This window comes from Notamacropus eugenii, chromosome 2, assembly GCF_028372415.1.
Source record: "Notamacropus eugenii isolate mMacEug1 chromosome 2, mMacEug1.pri_v2, whole genome shotgun sequence".
Classification (NCBI taxonomy): domain Eukaryota; kingdom Metazoa; phylum Chordata; class Mammalia; order Diprotodontia; family Macropodidae; genus Notamacropus; species Notamacropus eugenii.
This window is the reverse complement of record NC_092873.1, coordinates 513722583-513742441: the sequence shown is the minus strand read 5'-3', so window position 1 is coordinate 513742441 and position 19859 is coordinate 513722583. Positions and strand designations below refer to the sequence as shown.

General features: G+C 47.4%; 1 protein-coding gene across 3 annotated transcripts in view; it reads left to right on the top strand.

Annotated features, from left to right (window-relative positions):
- The window catches only part of GLIS1 (GLIS family zinc finger 1), a 249851-nt gene that overhangs the window by 224765 nt on the left and 5227 nt on the right, over nucleotides 1–19859 (top strand). For 2 of the 3 annotated variants that reach the window (XM_072649517.1, XM_072649516.1), the window contains 2 exons: nucleotides 2538–2700; nucleotides 19379–19557. In XM_072649517.1, the coding sequence (XP_072505618.1) occupies nucleotides 2538–2700; nucleotides 19379–19557 (342 nt within the window). Of the gene's footprint in view, nucleotides 1–2537; nucleotides 2701–3267; nucleotides 17904–19378; nucleotides 19558–19859 lie in introns of those variants that run through there. The other variant, XM_072649518.1, reaches the window with a different exon arrangement.

Genomic DNA, 19859 nt, shown 5'->3' with positions numbered 1-19859 from the left:
GGACCCTGGGCAAGTCCTTTAGACTCTGGGCCTAAGTTTCCTTCTCTGTAAAGTGGGGGTCATCATAGCACCTACTTCCTATCACTCAGGTCAAGCACTTAAAAAACGTAAAAGTGCTAGAGTGCGGCCACTTGTCCTATGTGGATCCTGAAGGTGAGCTTGGGGTGACTGCCACCCCCTGTTCCCTGACTCCTCCTACTCAGTGCTGCTGTGCTCCAGGCTTTGGAGAGACCAAGGAGATCTCAGCAGATAAGGAGAGAGACCCCCTCCGTGGTGGGGAAATTCTCCAGCAGTCTGAAGGCTGGGTCTGCTACGTTAGGTTGGAAGAGATAGGGGGAGACAGAAGGGAGGAAGAGAGGAAGGAGACAGAGAGACAGGGAGAAAGAGAGAGGGAGAGACAGGAGGGAGGGAGGGAGACAAAAGTGGGGAGGAGAGACAGAGGAGAGAAACAGACAGGGTGAGGGGAGGAGCCCATTCATCAGCGGGCTTGGTCCTTCCTACCTCAGTCTCTTGCTTTATTAAACAGATCAGCCCCATTCTGACAGATCTGCCCACCTGGCTGGAGGTCTCAGTTGATGTGTCCAGGCAGGGATGGGGGTGCCAGAGAGGCAGAGAGGTTTCTTTACCTCCGAGTCCTGGGATCACACACTAACAAGGAGGTATAGAGGCAAGCCTGGGTCTGCTCCCCAGAGGGTCACAGAAAGAGCCCTGGCCATGGTATGAAGGAGGGAGCAAAGTTCGAATGTCAGATGCCGGTTGTGACCCTCCAGTTGTGCCCTTTGGGCAACTCATTTTCTCCAAGCCTGGGTAGCCCCGCGCCCACCTTCCTCACAGGGTTGCTTTCAGGAAAGCTCTTTCCAGCAAACTTGCAAGTACCAGAGAAACAACTTGTTGGGAGTCCTCTCATACAATTCCCTTGTTTTGCAGATGGGGAAACTGAGACCCAGGGAGGGGCAGAACAGGCCCAGCAGCCCCTATCTCTGGGCTCCTTTGCTTCTCACTCTGGGTTTTTTTGTCTCTCCAGCTCTCCCCCTCTGCAGCTGCCCAGGGCGGCGCTGTTTGGGGAACAGATGTTTGGGCCAGAGGTTAAACAATTGTGAATTGTGATTGATGACATGCATTTACACACTGAAGCGGTTCAGGGAGAAAAGGTCTGGGATGCTCAGTCCCCACAGGGGCCAGAGAGGGGCTGGCAAACCTAAGAGGAAGAGCTCTGGCCAGAGGCCTGGCCAGGTGTGGGGGTGAGTGGTGGGGGGTACAAGGGAGAGGGAGAGGGGAGAAGGTCTGAGCCAAAACCAAGCTCCCCAGCCAGAGTGGGAGCATCCTGAGGGCTAAGGTTGGCTAGTGAGGCTCCCACCCCCAACACACGATCCAACACAGGATCTGGATCTGGACACAGATCCAGGTTTCATAGGTCTCACTCATAGCCATCCCTCCACTGTTAGTGCCCTCCCACCCGAAGTCAGCCTCCAACGTCACTCCCCTACACACTCTGTGTTGTACCAGACTGGCCAGTTTGCCACTTCTCCCTCCTAATGTTCCATCTCTCACCCTCATACCTTTGCCTAGGCTGTCCCTTCTATCAGGAATGCCTTCCTCCCACACCTCTTAGAATCTTTAGCTTCTTTCTAAGCTCATCTTAGGTGCCACTTGCTATAAGAAAGCCTTGCCTGATCCCCGCTCCTCCCCCCCCCCCCACAGTTGCTAATGAACTATCTGTCCTTGAATTAATTATCTATCATTTCCTTGGCTGTGTGGTGGGCTGACGCAAGCCCCGGTGTCCAGCACAGAGTAGAGAGGCTAAGTGAACAAGATCAGTATTTATGAAGCTCCCATTAGGGGCTGGCCCTGCCCTTGGCTCCATGGATACAAAAAACGAACCCCGCCCCCCAGAAGGAACTTGCGTTCATTCATTTGTGTCCCCAAAGCCTGCTGCTATTTTTCATTGATTTTATTTTTTATTTGAATTAGCATTATAAATCTTCATTGATTGATTGGCTTATGAATTTAATGCTTAGCACATAGTAGGAGCTTAATGAATGCTCATTAATTGAGGATCTCATGAGTCTGGGATCAGGGATGCCTGGCACGTAGTAGGCATGTAATAAAGGATTGATTGATTGATCGCTGGTCCCTTCTAGTTCTGAAATTCTGACCTTGTGACTCTGTGAGGGCCTCAGTTTCCTCATCTGGAAAAGACAATGACTGGACTTGGTGGCCCATGATGGTGTATGGCTTGATCCCAGGATCCTGGAGCATCCTGGCTGCCCATTTCTAGACATTCTCTAGCTGAATGATGGCCATTCCAGCCTGTGGCCCCCAGACCTTAACCCCGGACCTCACCAGGGCAGAGGCCATAGACCTGACCCATCCCTGGTCCTGCCCACTTGTAGTGCCCAGATCCTGGTGGCATCTTGGCTGATTTCTAGGAGAAGGACCCCTCAGGCCATGTGAGGATGTCTGGGGTCAGTAGGTGCAAGGGGGGAAGGCTTGTTGCCAGCTGCCAGATAACACATGGATGCTTCCGGTCCCTACAGGCATGTTCCCTGGCTCAGGTGCCTCTCAGAATGGACTGACTGCCGGCATCCTGCCCCCCCCTCAGGACAGCACCTCCAGGCACCACTCACTGGACTCCTCCGCCATGGCCAGTTCCCAGCACCACCTATCCCCTCTGCCTGCAGCAGAGAGCACCAGGGAAGGGTAGGTACAGCTCCCTGCCCCACAACATTGTGGGTGTGAGCTCAGCATAGAGGGAGGGAGTAAATGAATAAGTAAATGCCCCCCTCAAAAATGTGTGTGCATGTGTGTGTGTGTGTGTGTGTGTGTGTGTGTGTTTGTGTGTGTCCAGCTACCATGTTCAGAAATGTCAGAGCTGGGAGGGGCCTTAGAACAGGAACTATGGAACCTTAATGACTAATCTCATCAAACCCCCACTTATTCCAAAAAAAAAAAAAAAGAAACAAAGAAAGAAAGAAAGAAAGAAAGAAAATAGGCTCAGAAAGGGGAAATTACTTGGCCTGGGTCACACAGTGAGTGAGCCCAGGGCAGATCCAAGATTAGAACCCAGGCCTCTCCTCTCCAGGAGGAAGTGGGCTGTCTTACATTCCTGTGGGCATTGGGGGGAAGATAGCTGGGGGGCCTCAGAGCCAAGGAATCCCTTGCCCACCCCTCCCCAGGAAGCTCCCAGGTGGCCTCCCGCTACAACCCAGGGCTAACAGTTATTTGTTTGGTGGACAAATTGCTTTCTTGCCCACTCCATACACACAGCCTCATCGTGCCCGCCTCCCACTTTCTCGCTCCACCCTGGCTGCCCCCACTGGACCCACTGATGGCTGTGCCCATGGCAGACCCTTGTCCCCAGCATGTTGCTGTGACGCATTGAAGAGCCTGAGCCTTAAACTTGAAGTAATTGAAGGCAAATGCAGGCGTCCACAATGCCCCACGTTCTGCCTGCACCAATATGCTTCCCATTACAGCCCGCTAATTGGAGCTAAGTATTTAATGTGCTAATTGGAGGACCCTTAAGAAAACGAGTTTTCCTTGCAAATAAACAGAATTGGACTGTTCTGCTGTCCTTGGTGCCCCACCCCCTTCCCCTCTGCCCCTCTGGAGCCCTCAGCACTGATCTATCGGAGCTTTTTCTGGGCTAGAATCAGGGAATTGGGGGGCAGGAGGGAGGAAGAGAAGGACCCTTAGAAGCCACTCCCCTCAGTTTTACCAGAGTGGAAACTGAGGCCCAGACAGAGAGAGAAGGGGAACTCGCTTAAGTTTTTGTAGCTCATAAATAACAAAGCTGAAATTTGTTTTCTCCCCCACTTAATAATAGTATTTTATTTTTTCTAATTACATATAAAGACAGCTTTAACATTCACTTTTATAGGATTTTTAATTCCAAATATTTTCTCCCTTTCCTCCCTCCTCCTTAATAAGATGGCATACAATCTGACGTAGGCTATACATGTACAATCACATTAAACATTTTTCCACATTGGTCATGTTATGAAAGAAGAATCAGAACAAAAAGGGAAAACCACAAGAAAGAAAAAAGTAAAAAAACTCTAATTCGATCTGCAGTCAGACTACCTAGTTCTTTCTCTGGATGTGGGTGGCATTTTCCATCATGAGTCTTTTGGAGTTGTCTTAGAGCCTTGCTCTGCTGAAAGGAGCTAAGTCAGTCATAGCTGATCATCACCCGGTGGTGCTGAGCATCAGTTCATATAAGTCTTCCCAGGTTTTTCTGAAATGTGTCTGCTCGTCATTTCTCATAGCACAATAATATTCCATCATTGTCATACGCCATAGCTTGTTTAACTGTCCCCCAATTGATGGGCATCGCCTTGATTTCCAATTCTTGTCCATCACGAAAAGAGCTGCTATTAATATTTTTTGTATACGTGGGTCCTTTGCCCATTTCTACGATCTCTTTGGGATACAGACCTAGAAGTGGTATTGCTGGGTCAAAGGGTATGCACGGTTTTATGGCCCTTTGGACATAGTTCCAAATTGCTCTCCAGAATGGTTGGAGCAGTCCACAACTCCACCAACAGCGCATTAATGTTCCAAATTTCCCATATTCCGCCTAACATTTGTCATTTTCATTTTTTTTCAAATTAGCCAATCTGATTGGTGTGAGGTAGCACCTCAGAGTTGTTTTAATATGCATTTCTCTAATCAAAAGTGATTTAGAGCATTTTTTCATGTGACTATAGATAATTTAATTTCTTCATCGTAAACTGCCAGTTCCTATCCTTTGACCATTTGTCAGGTGGGGAATGACTTGTATTCTTGACTCGGTTCTCTATATATTTTAGAAATGAGGCCTTCGTCAGAGACACTGACTGTAAAAATTGTTTCCCGGACAAAGCTGAAATTTGAACCTGAATCCAGTGTCCTTTCCATGTTAGGAGCTGTGCCCAGTGTCATTGCTACCTCTTTTGAAGTATATGAATCCCCTCTACGGTATCCCCAACCAGTAATTATCTAGTTGTTTTCATTCTTTCATGGACAGGGAACTCACTTCCTTATGTTCCATTAGTAGGAAATTCCCCCTTCCATCCAGCCAAATTCAACCTTTAACTCTAATTTCTACCCAGTGGGCCTGATTCTGCCCTCGAGGGCCAAAAAAGAATAATTCTAACCCTTTCAGGATACAGTCCTTCAAATACTCAAGGACAGTTAGAATGCCCCACTGCTCCTCAATTCAGCAGGCATTGATTAAGCATTTACTGGGTGCTGTGCTGGGTGTTAGGGATGCAGACAATGAAACAAAAACAGTCCCTGTTGTCGATGAGTTTATATTCTATTGGAGAATCCAGAATGCCCACCGATAAGCAAAGATAAAATATATATCAAATAAATACATGTAAAATGGATACAAAACAAACCCAAATATATGAAAAAACCCATATAAGATATATGAGATGCACACAGATATATGAAGTACACAAATATATGAAATACGTATAAATATGTGAATTAAGTACACAGAATGTATGGAATAAATGTACATGTATATAAATAATTAAACCTGGCTGTCAGCGGCACTAACCGTTGGGGTAATCGTGGAGGGCTTCTTGTACAAGATGGTACTTGAACAGAACCTTTAAAGGATTCTGAGACTCCACAATAGGGAGAGCATTCCAGCAGTGGGAGGCAGCCTGTAAAAAGGCACAGAGGTCAGAGATACAGGAAACAGATGGCCGGCTACTTGACCTTGATGGAGGACTGTGAGGGAGAAGCTAGGCTGGAGCCAGACGATGAGCAGCTTTGTATCTTGTATCTGATCCAAGAAGCAATAGGGAACACCCCATCCCACCCCGTTCCCCTGCTTCTCAAGTGTCTTCTCTTACTTAAATCTCGAGCTTCTTGGGCAGGAAAGGATACAATCAGACCTGTGCTTGATGCTACAGGTCACTAGTGTCTTCAGCCGGTCCTCATAGGACATAGTCTCAGGCCTTTTGCGGTTCTGGTTTTCCTCCTCTAATTCCCCCACCAGATGATCAATATCCTTCTTAAACAAGGATACCTAAATTAAACACAGCACACTCCAGGTGAGGACTGTCAAGCTCAGAACAGTGGGAGGACCATCCCCTCCCTCATCCAGGACACTAAGCCTCTCTTAGTACAGCCCCCAACCTCACTGCTGACATTTGTTGCATGTGACTGAATCCTCCAGGTAGAGTCCCAGAGTCTCACAGTTGGAAGGGACCCATCCATGTACAAGAATCCTCTCACAACATCTCCAACAAGTGTTCATCTGGCTTCTGCTTGAATACTCCAGAGAGGAGGAACCCACTGCCTCCCAAGGCAGCTCATTTCCCTTTGGGATAGAGTTTTAAATCATCTGTCTCCCTGCCTCTTCCTCCCTCCTTAGTTCTGTTTCCGCCAGGATTCTGCAGAAGGGGCCAACAGCTACTCAGGAATCACACTCACAAATTCTTTCAATATTCTCAGATCTAGTTTCCTGGTAAAAAAAAACACCTTATATCTCCTGACTTCATGGCACTAGAGTGGTTTGGCAGATCTCTTAAACCAGAAGACTAAACCATTTCAAAAATCTCTCCTAACCTCCTAGGAATTATTTTCAGACCTTGCCACCCTCCCGAAAATCATTGTTACGTTCAGTCATTTTAAAATAATGTCTAACTCTTCATGGCAAAGATACTGGAGTGCTTTACCATGTCCTTCTCCACCTCATTTTACATATAAAGAAACTGAGGCAAACAGGATTTAGTGACTTGCCCAGGGTCACACAGCTAGTAAGTGTCAGGTCAGATTTGAACTCAGGTCTTCCACTCTACCCACTGCCACCTTGCTGCCCAGTTTTTACTTAGACCAGCCTAAAAATTTAGAGCTACGTAAAAACAGATCAGCCTGTCTCAGTAGACAGTAAGTCACTTTCTGTGTGACACTGGGAATGCCTTATGTGCACGTCCAGGAGCCATGGGAGATAAAGCTGAAAAAGGAGGGGGGACACAGGTCTAGACTAGCCTGACCCCTCCCAGGAAACAGAAAAATTACCTTGGACTTCATCCCGCTTTGTAAGCCCTCCTCAAATGACCTGTCCCCCAAGACACTTCACAAACATCATCCTGTTAAAGACAAATAAACAGCCATCTCTCTAGCCGACCTTCCCATCGGGCCTGTGTACACAGCTTCGCCTCATCCATCACCTGTCCTTGCATTCCTGGGTAAGTACACGCCGTGAGTCCTAGGGAGGACAAGATGGGATCCCTCACCTCCTTGGCCCCCAAGGCTTCTACCAACTCCCTTGTGTTGCCTGATCCAAATGTGAATTATGCAGATACCGAGACCTCCCCCAGACTAGGGGACAAAAGACTACTCATGTTGGCGGGGCTTGATTTCAAGCCCTTCTCCCTTTCTAGGTGGGGGGAGGGGGAGGAGGACTCATATTCTGGCCCCTCTTGCCAAAGTCAATGTCCAGTTCAGCATTCCCTGCTCCCAAAGGGTTTCTAAGACATTTAAATAGCTTGACAGAATTATCTAATTTACTCACAAATGTTCTAAGAGGATCTGACTTCATTACCAAATATATTTATGCTGGCTCTCAGGCATAGGTAGAGGGTTTGCTCGCATGTATATTAGATTGTGTTGTTTTTAGAGAGGGTTGAAGGCAGAACCCTCCATGTGCCAGGAAAAGTCATTTTATATTAATTTATATGTGTTTTCTTGAAAGCCAAAGTGTTTAACTTAGAAATGGTTGGGCCAACCAAGAATGGGCCTCCCCTGGTGGACTTGCTCCATTCTGGTTCAGTATTTCATTTTTAAGGCTTCAGGTAGCACCATGTTCTTTCAGCACACATTATGGCATCTGCTGTGAATAATGACAGGTTCTGTTTAATAGCAGCCGCTTGTGAAGACAGTAAATCTGAATCTCTAGCAGGCTGGCGATGGGAAAACAAACTTTGGCTGCTGCCAGAGTGCTGGGGAGGCTCCGTCCCCCTTAGGGGTTAACTCCATCAGGGTGTGTAGGGGATGCGTTGGACCTGGGCTCTGGGATCTCATTGTCACGAGTCTCCCACCACTGCGCAGGTGGGGAGGTTCAGTGGTGTGCTCAGTCTGTGGATGTTTGAGAAGCTGGGTTCAAATCTGGAAAGAACAGAAAGAAGAGACCAGATAGATGGAAGACGTGAGTGCTCGAGGTAGCTCAGCCTCAAAGACTTTGAGCCCTCCAAAAGAGGAGAGGATTTTTCCCCCAGAAATAATTTTTTAAAAATCACCCCCCCAAACAGTAAACGACAGGATACCAGTGACTACCGATCTGTACGCCTGGTCTTACAACAGCCTCCGCGGTGGCCTTCCTGGCTCCTCTCCCTCTTCAACTCAGTGCAAAAGAAATCTTCCTAACTGCTCAGGAAACCCCAGGGACTCACTCCAGAATTAAATATAAGGGCCTTTGTTTGGCGTTTAATGGACTTCACAATCTGGCGCCGATCTGCTTTCCAGCCCTATTATACATTACTCCCTTTCATACACTTTTTTATTTATGTAATGTCTTCTGGTGTTCTTTACATCTCCCACCTCCACGCCTTTGCACGGGCTTATGCCTGAAGTGCCCTCTCTACTCATCTCCTCCTCTTGTAATCCTTTGTTTTCTTCAAGGCTAAGCTCAAATATCACCTTCTAGATAAAACTTTTCTTGATTTCTGCTGGCTTTGTGTGCCTCTTCCCTAGATTACTTTCTGTTTATTTTGTTTTATTTCTGGGAAGTTCAGGATAAGGGGTGCACAGCATGACACAGTGGGGATGAGTTAGTTTTGAGCTGCTAGTGGGAACACCCTCATCAGTAAGGTTGTAGCTCCTTTGAAATCTCTGATCTAATTTCATCCATTCAGGAAAGAGCAAAACCAGTTCTGTTCAGTGCCTTTGCATTAAATGTGTGGCCTTGGGAGTGACACAAAGATGACCAAGGCCTCAAAGAGAAGAAGCATGGTGTAGGTGTGTTCACTCCCCCATCCCTTATTCCTTTGGGTAGGCTGGGATGCCAGATGGTGACTTATTTCTCCCCTCAGAATTCTAGGGGTACTCCTGAGGAGCTGGAGATTCTAGTATGTACCTACGAGCCCCCATCTGGTCTGCCCCTCACTATCAGTCCTCATTTCCATCTGTCAGGGTATCTGGATATGTTTGAACCCTGCCTTGTTCAGGGAAGTGAATTATGTGTAATTGGTTTGTTCAGACCATCATTGTGGTCTTATTCCAGTTAGCTTTTACAAAAGTTTATTTCTTGAGAGGGCATAACACAGGGTAGAAGTTATTAATAAATCCCCCCCCCCAAAATCTAGAAGCACCCTTCTTTCTGCACTCACTCAAAATCTAAGAAGAGTCGGCTTAGACTAGAAAACATTTTCCTCATCCCAGGGGCACACTCTCCTTCTTGCACACACTGGATCCCTGAGGAGAGTGCCCTCAAAAGGAACATGTGTGGCCAAGGGTACCTCTGGACCTTTTGCAGACTCCCCACCATGTCCATTTCCGGGGTGAGGTGGCCGCTGGGGGAGCTACTCCCTTGCCTAGCTTGGCTAACTGCCTTTCACGTCTCAGGTCAGTTCACTGCTAGGCTAATGCCCCCCCCAGACGCAGCTCATTCTCCCACCAGCTCTCAGTCATTAGTCATTGGTGGGGACTCAGATGCTTGCTGAAGCTTCTATCTGGTCAGTCCCATTTTGGGATACATTCACCTAAAATAGGCAAAGAGTAAATACCAAAAATAAACAAGTAAAAAATGAATGAATAGACATTATACAAACAAATCCTAGGCACCGTAAATGCTCAGAGACCCAAGAAAAGTGAAGCTTTTTCTTTTACCTGGAAATTCTCATTTTGCTCACTTCCAGAAAGAAAAAGTGCAAAAAAAGGTGAAGGTGAAGACTCTTCATCCTTTTGTATTCCTTTTAGTTTGGGCTCAGTCGTTAATTAGTCCTTCTGGTGTGGAAGCCAGTTAGAGAACTCCTTGAACCCACGTAGAAGAAGGCTCATCAACCCTCCAAGGAATATCTCACAAGCTCTTTATAACCCCCTCTCTCCAAGGCTGCCCCTTCTACTTTGGGTGAATGCTTTGTGTCAGTAAGCTTTTGCTAATGTCAGACCTAAATTGGCCTCCTGTTCTCTCTTTCTGTCTCCTGGAGCTAACACCTTTATCTCTTGAAAGACCTTCATGTACTTGAAAAGCTTTCATGCCAGTCAATTGATAAGCATTTATTAAGCACCTACTGTGTGCCAGTATGCAAGCATTTATTAAGTACCTACTGTATGCTGTCCCATAACCATTTTAAATGCTTACTGTGTGCTGACCCACGGGCATTTATTAAGTGCCTACTGTGTGCCAGGTGTTGTACTAGGCTAAACCTTTCTGGTTCCTCCATTTTTGACTCACGTGGCTTGAACTGCAGGCCCCTCACTCTCCTGGTATCCTTCTTTAAGAAGCTCTCTAGCTAATCTGTAAACTTCCTGAACTTCAGTGCCCAGAATTTTCCCTGCCTTACTACTCCTGGTGTGGTCTGGACAGGCAGGACCCTTATGGAGTGCCTTGCAAGGCCTCATAGCTTTGGAGGGTGCCTTGTCATTACGCTGTTGACTTCTTCTGCAGTAATGCATTGGAGAGGGGACAGACAGCAGGGGTGGGGACCTCTCCAACCCAGACAGGAGCACCATGGAGCTTGCTAAACCTTCCCCGTCCCATCCACGCTCCCTCACCCCTCTCTCCTTGTTTCTTGTGTCTGTGTGTTTCCATACCATTACAGGTAGAGGCAGTGAGGGTGGGGGCTGGGGCTTTCCTGTTGTTTGTGGCCCCAGAACCTTGCACACAGTAGGTACTTCATAAATGCTAGTGGAGCATTTCTGTACTTACAGCCTGTGCTTAGTGTATAGAGCCCATATTCCCATTCTCAGGAACTTTGGAGGGAGGGCCTTGCCAGAAGGGGCTTATCGTGATTTTTTAACACCTTGAAACTAGCAAAGCACAAATTGGCTGTAATAGGCCCCAGTCTCTCCTGTTAACACCTTGTTACCAGTTTCTATTAATACTGTGAACAAGTGTGTGTCTCTAATAGGAGTTAATTCGTTTTGTTAATAACTTAGATTTCTAGAATTCTGTATTGATTACTGTCTTGGTGTAGAATCTCAGAGCTAGGAGGGCTCTTAGAACACAAGATGTCATAGCTGGGAGTGGCCTGAGAACAGCGGATGTCAGAGATGGGAAGGGCCTGAGAACAAAACAGTTAGCATTTAGAACTTTGAAACATTGACTGCTCCAGATGGCAAATGCTTTAGTGATGATGTGGCCCAGCTCTCCTTCCTCAGTGCAGTGCCATGGGGCACACAGGACCTGTGTTCCAATGCCAACCCTGCCCCTACCTCCTGTGTGACACATATTCCCTTCTGGGCCTCAGGTTCCTGGAAGCTGGAGGAGAGCAGTTTTTCCCAGGTCACCCAGAAAGCTCCTAGCCCTATAGGCTCATCTCAGTCTCTGCAGATGCGCAGCCTAGTATGGGGGATCTCCAGAAAATGGAAGGGGACGTTCCCCAAAGGGCTGCAAGACCCGGTCTCCTCACCTCTCCTCCCAGAATCCCTCTCTTCATTCAGGACTCAGCTCAGGCACCAACTTTACATGAAGCTTTTCCTAATCCCCCTACCCCCAACCCTGGAGGCAGCCTGGGCTAGTAGTTAGGGACCTACCCTGACAGCCAGGCATACCTGAGGTCAAGCCCTGCCTCTGACCTGTCCTGAGAGTAGTGCTCACAAATAGAGGAATCAAGGAAAGCCTTCTGGAGGAGGTGACCTTGGAAACCCAAACTAAGGCCAAGATTGCTCTGGGCATGACGGAGTCTGGAGTGGGGTCAGCTGGAGCCAAGGCGGGGACCCCACAGCATGTTTTCATTTGAATGGTTCTCCACAGATGCCAACCTAAGCAAGGATCCTCTCTGCCCAATCCAGCTTTTATTTCTGTAACGCACAGACATGCTTCAGGGGCTGCTGAGGATGGCCTCCCCCCAGGGTCCCCCAACTCAGGCTTTGCCAGGTGGCAGCTTTGCGTTCTTTGCCTCTGAAGAGGGAAAAGGAACCACGTGGGGTGATGGAAGGAGCCCTATATTTAGGATCAGGAGCCCTGGGCTGTAGCCCCCACTTTGTCTCCCTGGGCAGCCTTGAGAAATCCCCATCCCTTTCTCTGGGCCTCAGTTGCCTCCTCTGTAAGATGACAGGCTCTGGCTCTCTGAGAAGCCTCCGAGGTCTCCTCGTTCTCACTCTCTATATTAGAACACAGGCTTTGGGTTCAAGTCCTGCCATTGATACATCCTGGCTGTAGAGCTGGGAAAGACACTTAACTCTCCTCTGCTTCCAGGACCCTCTAAGGCAATTAAGTTGTAAAGGACTGATTTCCCTGACTTCCACCAAGACCTGGCTCAGATCCCACCTTCTTCTGGATGCCTGTCCCAGTGACCCCCAGTGGTGATGCCTTCCCTCCGAGATCACCTCGCTTTGACGCTGTATCTTGGATGTTCTTTTATTCAGGAGTTTTTCAGTCATGTCTGACTCTCTGGGACCCCACTTGGAGTTTTCTTGGCAGAGATACTAGAGTGGTTTGTTATTTCTTTCTCCTGCTCATTTTACAGATGAGGAAACTGAGGCAAACAGGGTGAAATGATTTGCCTAGGGTCACACAGCTAGGAAATGTCTAAGGCTGGATTTGAACTCAGGAAGATGTCTTCCTGACCCTAGTTCCAGGGCTGGGCGTTATGATGCCCCCAGCTGCCCATCTTGTATGTGCCTAGTTGTTTATATGTTCTTCTATCCCCATTAGACTGTGAGCAGGGACCTTGAGGGCAAGGACCGCGTTTTTGTTTTTCAAATAAAATAATACATGTAACTTATCATAGCGCCTGGTACAGAGCAGGCTTTTAGTAAGTGTTATTCCCTTTGTTCCCTTGGCATCCTTAGTTGCTTAGCAGATTTCTGGGCTTAGTGAGTAAGCGCCTACTTGGAATCTCATCAATTCTTGTTGACTAACTCAATGACATGACAAATGAGGTTAAAGAACAAACATCAGTAAAGTCTTTGGGAGAAGGGGGTGTGCGGAGAGGGAGATCAGAATAGGCCTGGTGCAGAGGGTGGTGACTGAGCTCTGTCTCAGAGGCAGCTGGGGACTCTCCAGGCTAGAAATGAGGGAACTGCAAATAGCCAGTTTTGCTGGGATGCAGAGTATAGGAAAGAGAGGAATGTGTAATGAGACTGGAAGCAAGGGAGCTGAAGCCAGATTTTATAGGACTTTCCCTGGCAAGCAGAAGAGTGTACATTTGATCCTGTACATCCTGGGGACTCCCTGATACTTATTCAGGAGAAGAGTACCACCGTTAGCTCTATGCTTTTTAATATCAATTTGGCAGGATTCTTTCTGAGTCCCTTTGCTTTGAGGAATTATTGCTTTGAAGAAGTAGATCAAGAAACCAGGGTTCTAGATGATTAAACACAACCTCTCTCAGGCCAGAATTTTCTGTGAATAAATCAATCAGCAAACATTTAACAAGCCTCTGCTGTGTTCTGCTGACGACACTGAGTTCTGGGCTACCAGGCTGACTTCCCTTTGTGGTTTGCCCCATCAGGAGCTGTCCAGCAGGGGAATGGGCTGGTCTGGTAGGTGGATGGGTATTGAGTTCCCCATTACCAATGGCCACAGGATACTTTCCAGTATGTTAAAAAGAGTTTAAAACCTTAAGGTTTGCAAAGTATTTGACATATACACTCTCACTGCCCTGTAAGGGAGCCACAGAGCTTTAGGTATTAATATCCCCTTTTACAGTGGAGGAAACTGAGGCTCAGAGGGGTTAAGTGACTTGCCCATGGTCATACAGCTGGTAAGTGACAGAGGCAGGATTTGAACCCAGGACTTCTTTTCAAAAATAGATATAGATATAGATAATTTATTTATTTTTCAGTTCTCAACATTCACTTCCACAATAATTTGAATTCAAAATGTTCTCCCTATCTCTCCCTACCCCCCACCCCAGGACAGCATGCACCCTATCCACCCTTCCCTCCAGTCTGTCCTCCCTTCTATTTTCCTCTAGGACAAAATAGATTTCTATACCCCATTGTCTGTATATCTTATTTTCCAGTTGCATGCTAAAACAAATTTTAGCATTCGTTATTAAAGCTTTGAGTTCCATATTCTCTCCCTTCCTTCCTCCCCATCCACCCTCATTGAGAAAACAAGCTATTCAATATAGGTCATACATGTGTAACAATGCAAAACACTTCCATAATAGTTATGCTGTGAAAGACTAACCACATTTCCCTCTGTCCTACCCTGCCCTTCATTTATTCCATTCTCTTCCTTGACCTGTCCATCCACAGTAATGTTTGCTTCTGATTATCCCTTTCCCCAATTTGCTTTCCCTTCTATTATCTTTCTTCTCCTATCCCCTTCCCCCCTGCCTTACTGCAGGATAAAATAGATTTCCATATCCAATGGAGTGTGTGTTATTCCTCCTTAAGCCAAATCCCATGAGAGTAAGGCTCAATTATTTCCTTTCATCTCCCCCTTCTTCCCCTCCATTGTAGAAGCTCTTTCTTGCCTCTTTTATGTGTGATGATTTGCTACTTTCTACCTCTCTCTTTCTCTTACTCCCAGTACATTCCATTTAACAGTAAATTTTATTTTTTAGGTATTCTCCTTTCATATTCTGCCTTTTCACACTGTCTATTCGTACTCTATGTACATATACATACCTACACATATATGATATGCACATACATACATACCTACATACATATATGTGTATGTGTATATATGTCTATATATGTATGTGTGTATATACAGATATATATGTATTATATGTGTGTATATATATGTATATATATCTATATGTGTATATCTATCTATCTATCTATATATATACACATGTATATAAAAAATACGCCCTCTAACTACCCTAATACTGAAAATGGTCTTATGAGTTACAAATAACATCTTTCCATATAGGAATGTAAACAGTTCAGCTTTAATGAGTTCCTTAAGACTTCTCTTTCCTGTTTACCTTTTCCTGTTTCTCTTGATTCTTGTGTTTGAAAGTCAAATTTTCTATTCAGCTCGGGTCTTTTCAACAAGAATCCTTGGAAGTCTACTACTTCATTGAAATTCCATTTTTTTCCCTGAAGTATCATACTCATTTTTGCTGAGTAGGTGATTCTTGGTTTTAATCCTATCTCCTTTGACCTCTGGAATATCCTATTCCAAGCCCTTCGATCCCTTAGTGTAGAAGCTGCTAAATCCTGTGTTATCCTGATTGTATTAACATGATACTTGAATTGTTTCTTTCTGGCCACTTGTAATATTTTCTCCTTGACCTGGGAACTCTGGAATTTGGCTACCATATTCCTAGGAGTTTTCCTTTTGGGATCTATTTCAGGAGGTGATCGGTGAATTCTTTCCATTTCTCTTTTACCCTGTGAACCTAGGACTTCTTGAGTCCAGTGGTCTGTCACTACACCAAACTGACAGCCTCCTGTGGGAAGGTTGAGCTGGAGAAGGCCCTGACAAAAGAGAAGATCCTTGAGGGCAGGGACCATTTCACTTTGGGCTTTGTATCCATCCCCAGCACCTTGCAAGTGCCCGGCATATAGTCAGCATGTGACACATGCTTCTTGATTGGCTGAGTGCCCTTAGGGGTTCTTAACCTTTTTTAATGTCATGGAGGGAGCTAGGGTTGTAGTGGATGCAGTGCTGGGCCTACAGTCTAAAAGGTCTGAGTTCAAATTTGGTCTCAGCCTAGCTTTGTGGCTCTGGGCACATCCTTTACACTTTGCCCATTTCCCCAGCTGTGAAATGGGGATAATAATCACCCCTACCTCCCAGGGTTGTTGTGAGAATTAAATGTGACAGTATAAAGCACTTAACACAGGGCCTGGAACATAGTAGGTGCTTCATAAATGCTTATTTCCTTCCTTCATGGATCTTTTGGCAGCATGTATTTAAATGCATAAGATAAAGTACCTCTTACACAGGAAACCTGTAATGAACTCCCCACCTGAGAGTCCAGGCTGGGTGCCCTCCTCCCAGGGGTGCAGCACTGGCGAGGGATGAATCCCGGAGGCTGCTCCTCACTCTGGGAGGTCCTACGTCTCTCAGGTTTCGACTCCCTGCCCTCCCCAATTTCTCACCTGCCAAAGTGGATTCTGAAAAGGGCCCCTCGCTAACCAGCCTGGAACCCAAAGCAGACCCTCTGGGACTTTCTGATCCTAATTCTCAGGCTCTTCCAGAATGTACATCAGTGTCCCTAGAGCTCCCCAGTCTTAAAAACTCACCACCCTCTCCTGTCTCCTCAGGCTCTTTCCTACACCCTACCCTCCTAGGAAGGGCTGTCTACACTCACCACCTCTTTCTTCTTTCTTTCCCCCTTGGCGTGACTAGAACCCCTCTCCCCACTAAGCCAGATGTGCATTCATCTACCTTGGAGATCACCCTTTAGTTATTCTCTTGCCATTTAATGAGCTTTGCCTGTCTCCCCCCCCCAGCAGGTGGGGAAGAGGACCAGTCTTTGAAGGCCTCTGGTAAGGGGGAATCAATCTATCTCCCACTGATGCGCAGTCCATTTTTGGCCAGCCCTTGTGTAAAGTCAGATGGTGGCCTCGTGCACAGCCTGTGGAGGAGAGCTGGGGCTGTATCCCCTGTACCACCTTTCCCCCACCCTAGCCAGTCTGTACAATAAGAGGAAAAGCCATTGGTCACTGCGAGGTGTGTAACTTAAGATCAGTATTATTCTGAGCTGAGTTGATATCAGTACACAGACCAGAGACTGACTCCTGTTCCTGGCCTCTGTGAAGAGAGAGGACAAACATTTGTTAGATGTCAGCATGGCAGGCCAGCAGGCATCTATTAAGTACCTACTATGTGCTGCCAAGCGCTGAGCTCGGTGTTGGGGGTACAGAGACAAAAACAGTAAGAAAAGACTTTTTTTTTTTTGTGCGTTTCCCGTGACTGTCTCTGGGAAACAGTGACTCTCTGTAGGGCATGCATGGCTCAGACTCCACAGCGGCACCATTTTTATAGCCCTTCAGAGGACCCCAAGAATCTCCTCCATTGTGTCTGGGCTGCATGGAGGGAATCGGTCCTGGCTCTAATCTATTACACAAACGAACATTTCATCGTTTGCTTTACAAAACTCTAAAGCTGGTAACCAAAACCAGATCTCCCTAGCAGAAGAGACCAAGTACTGGAGGGAGAGCCAAGAACTCATTGTAATTTATCTTAGGATTGGCCCTGGGAGCTCACAAAGGCTCAGCCATCTCCATCCTCCTCCTTGAGGGAACTTTAAGGCTTCCCTTCATTGGTTTTCATAGATTCAGAGCATGAAAACTTAGGGCTGGGGGTGCTAAGGCATGTCCACTCCAGAGACAACCTTGGGACCTAGAATACTCTAGAAGGGAGCCTGCTAGAATAGAAGAAACCCAGACTCAGAGCAGTGATGGTGGTAGCACTAGGCAGAGATCCTGCAGCACGTTAGAATGTTGTTCGATCTTCCCCTCCAGGACCCCCTCTTCCTTTCTCATTTTATGGGGTGATGGGGTGTAGTGGAAAGATCATTAAACTTGGACACCTGGTTCTAGGTCTTGGCTTCTCACCACCCCTGGGCAACCTCCTTCTTTCAGATTCTTTCTAGACAGATATTTCATCCCCCAGATCATGGTGGATGTTATCAGACATTCTCCCTGCTTTCTCATGGAGCTCAAAAATGATAATAATGAGAGTTAACAAAGATGAGACTCAAACTCTTATAACTAATAATGATGCAAAGTCGATTGTGAGCCAGCCCATGAGACCAGAGAAGGTCAGGGCTGGGAGGGGCCCGAGGACAGGGGATGTCAGGGCTGGGAGGGGCCTGAGAACAGGGGATGTCAGGGCTGGAAGGGGCCTGAGAACAGGGGATGTCAGGGCTGGGAGGGGCCTGAGAACAGGGGATGTCAGGGCTGGGAGGGGCCTGAGGACAGGGGATGTCAGGGCTGAGAGGGAGCTTAGAACTTAGGATGTCAGAGCTGGGAGGGAGCTTAGAACATGGGATGTCAGAGCTGGGAGGGTTCTGAGAACAAGGGATATTAGGGCTGGGAGGGGCCTGAGGACAGGGGATGTCAGGGCTGGGAGGGGCCCGAGGACAGGGGATGTCAGGGCTGGGAGGGAGCTTAGAACATGGAATGTCAGGGCTGGGGGGAGCTTAGAACATGGGATATCAGGGCTGGGAGGGGCCTAAGGACAGGGGTTGTCAGGGCTGAGAAGGAGCTTTAGAATCATTTAGTACAACCCCTTGGTTCTACACATGAGGACTCACAGGGCCAGAAACAAGAATGGCTTGGCTGAGGCTGTACAGCCAGCCAGTGACAAAGCTGATGCTTGCTCGGTTCCCAAAGCCTCGTCCAGGGCCCTTCACCACTGATGACATCACAGTTTCCCTGGGAAGCTGGAGCAGGGCAGCCCAGTCCATGTCAGAGGTGGCCTCTGGAGCCAGAGGGCAGGGGATGTGGAAGCTGGCTGGGATTCAGGCCTGGCCCCCAGCCAGAGGAGCCCTCTGTGTTCCTTCTCAATGGCACAGGGGAAAATACTCACTTGATTGAAACAAATTGAAACTCTAAACTTGGTATCAGAGCCTCGTCATTAGTGCTAATGAGTTCGCTGCTTATGCAGCCCGACAGTGATTAGACATTTTTAGTCTTACTCCCCAGAGTGCTGAAGACAAGAAGGCCTAGGAAGAGAAGGGCTTGCTCACACCTGGGGATCAGCCAGTCCTTGAGGGACGATCGCTCTTTGAAAAGGGGAGGGCTTAGCAGAGACCTTTGTCAAGGCTCCTGTGAACTTCAGAATAAATCCTGACCATGTAGATCCCTAGAATGACCAGAGTTGGGGGAGGGGGATTAGGAGAGCTTAAAACATCAGAAGTAAGAGGGACCTTAGAACAGATGAACTTGGAACAGAAAGTACTGAATCGGACATAAAAATGCAGGATCTAAATGGAGAGAAAATAGAACGTGAGAACTCAGAAATTCAGAGCACAGAAAGTCAGAGATTAAAGGGATTTTTGAAAATTAAACATTGCAGTCCTGAGCCCTGAATGTCAGCGATGGAAGTACGTGGCCGTGCCTCTGGGCAGCACTTGGCATCCAGAGGCTTTCTCCAGTCCTTCAGACTGTGTTCTATCAAGCATCTCTTGCCCTTTCATTCTATCTCTTATGGCTTTTAAAAATCTGCACTTGGATGTCAGAAGAAATCCAGATTTCTTCCAGCAAAGGACCTTGAAAGAAACTCACCCCACCATGGCCACCTCTGGGCTGTGACTCATGTCCACAATTCGCCCATTTCTCTTTCCCTCTCCAGGTTCACTCCTAGCATTCTCACTCCGCTGAAAGCGCTTCTCCCACCTGCCCTCCTGCAGAAACACCCCCTGCCACCTGCACAGAGCCACCCTCCCGGAGGGCAGCCCTTCTCAACACTTTCTAGCAAACAGTACCCAGCGTTTCAGAACCCAGCAGCAGCACCCCCGCTGCCTCCTCAAGGTAAGAATGGTGACCATTTGCTCCCTGAGCATCTCCTGGGGGGAGCTCGTGGCCCAGCCTGGGGGACTCTAGAAGAAGGAAAGATACAAACATGGAAAACGGTAGTGATAATAATTAACCAGAACTCCCTGAAGGTGTCCAAGGCCTTCCCCCACACCAGCCTCCTCAGGTGAGGAGTCACATAACCCTTCAGGCCACGTTCAGGACATCGCCTTGTCTCTGGGGCACTCCTTGGGGCCACGGGCCTCCTGGGTCCCATTTTGTCTGGTTCTAAAGTTCTAAAGGAAGCCTGACAGAATTGA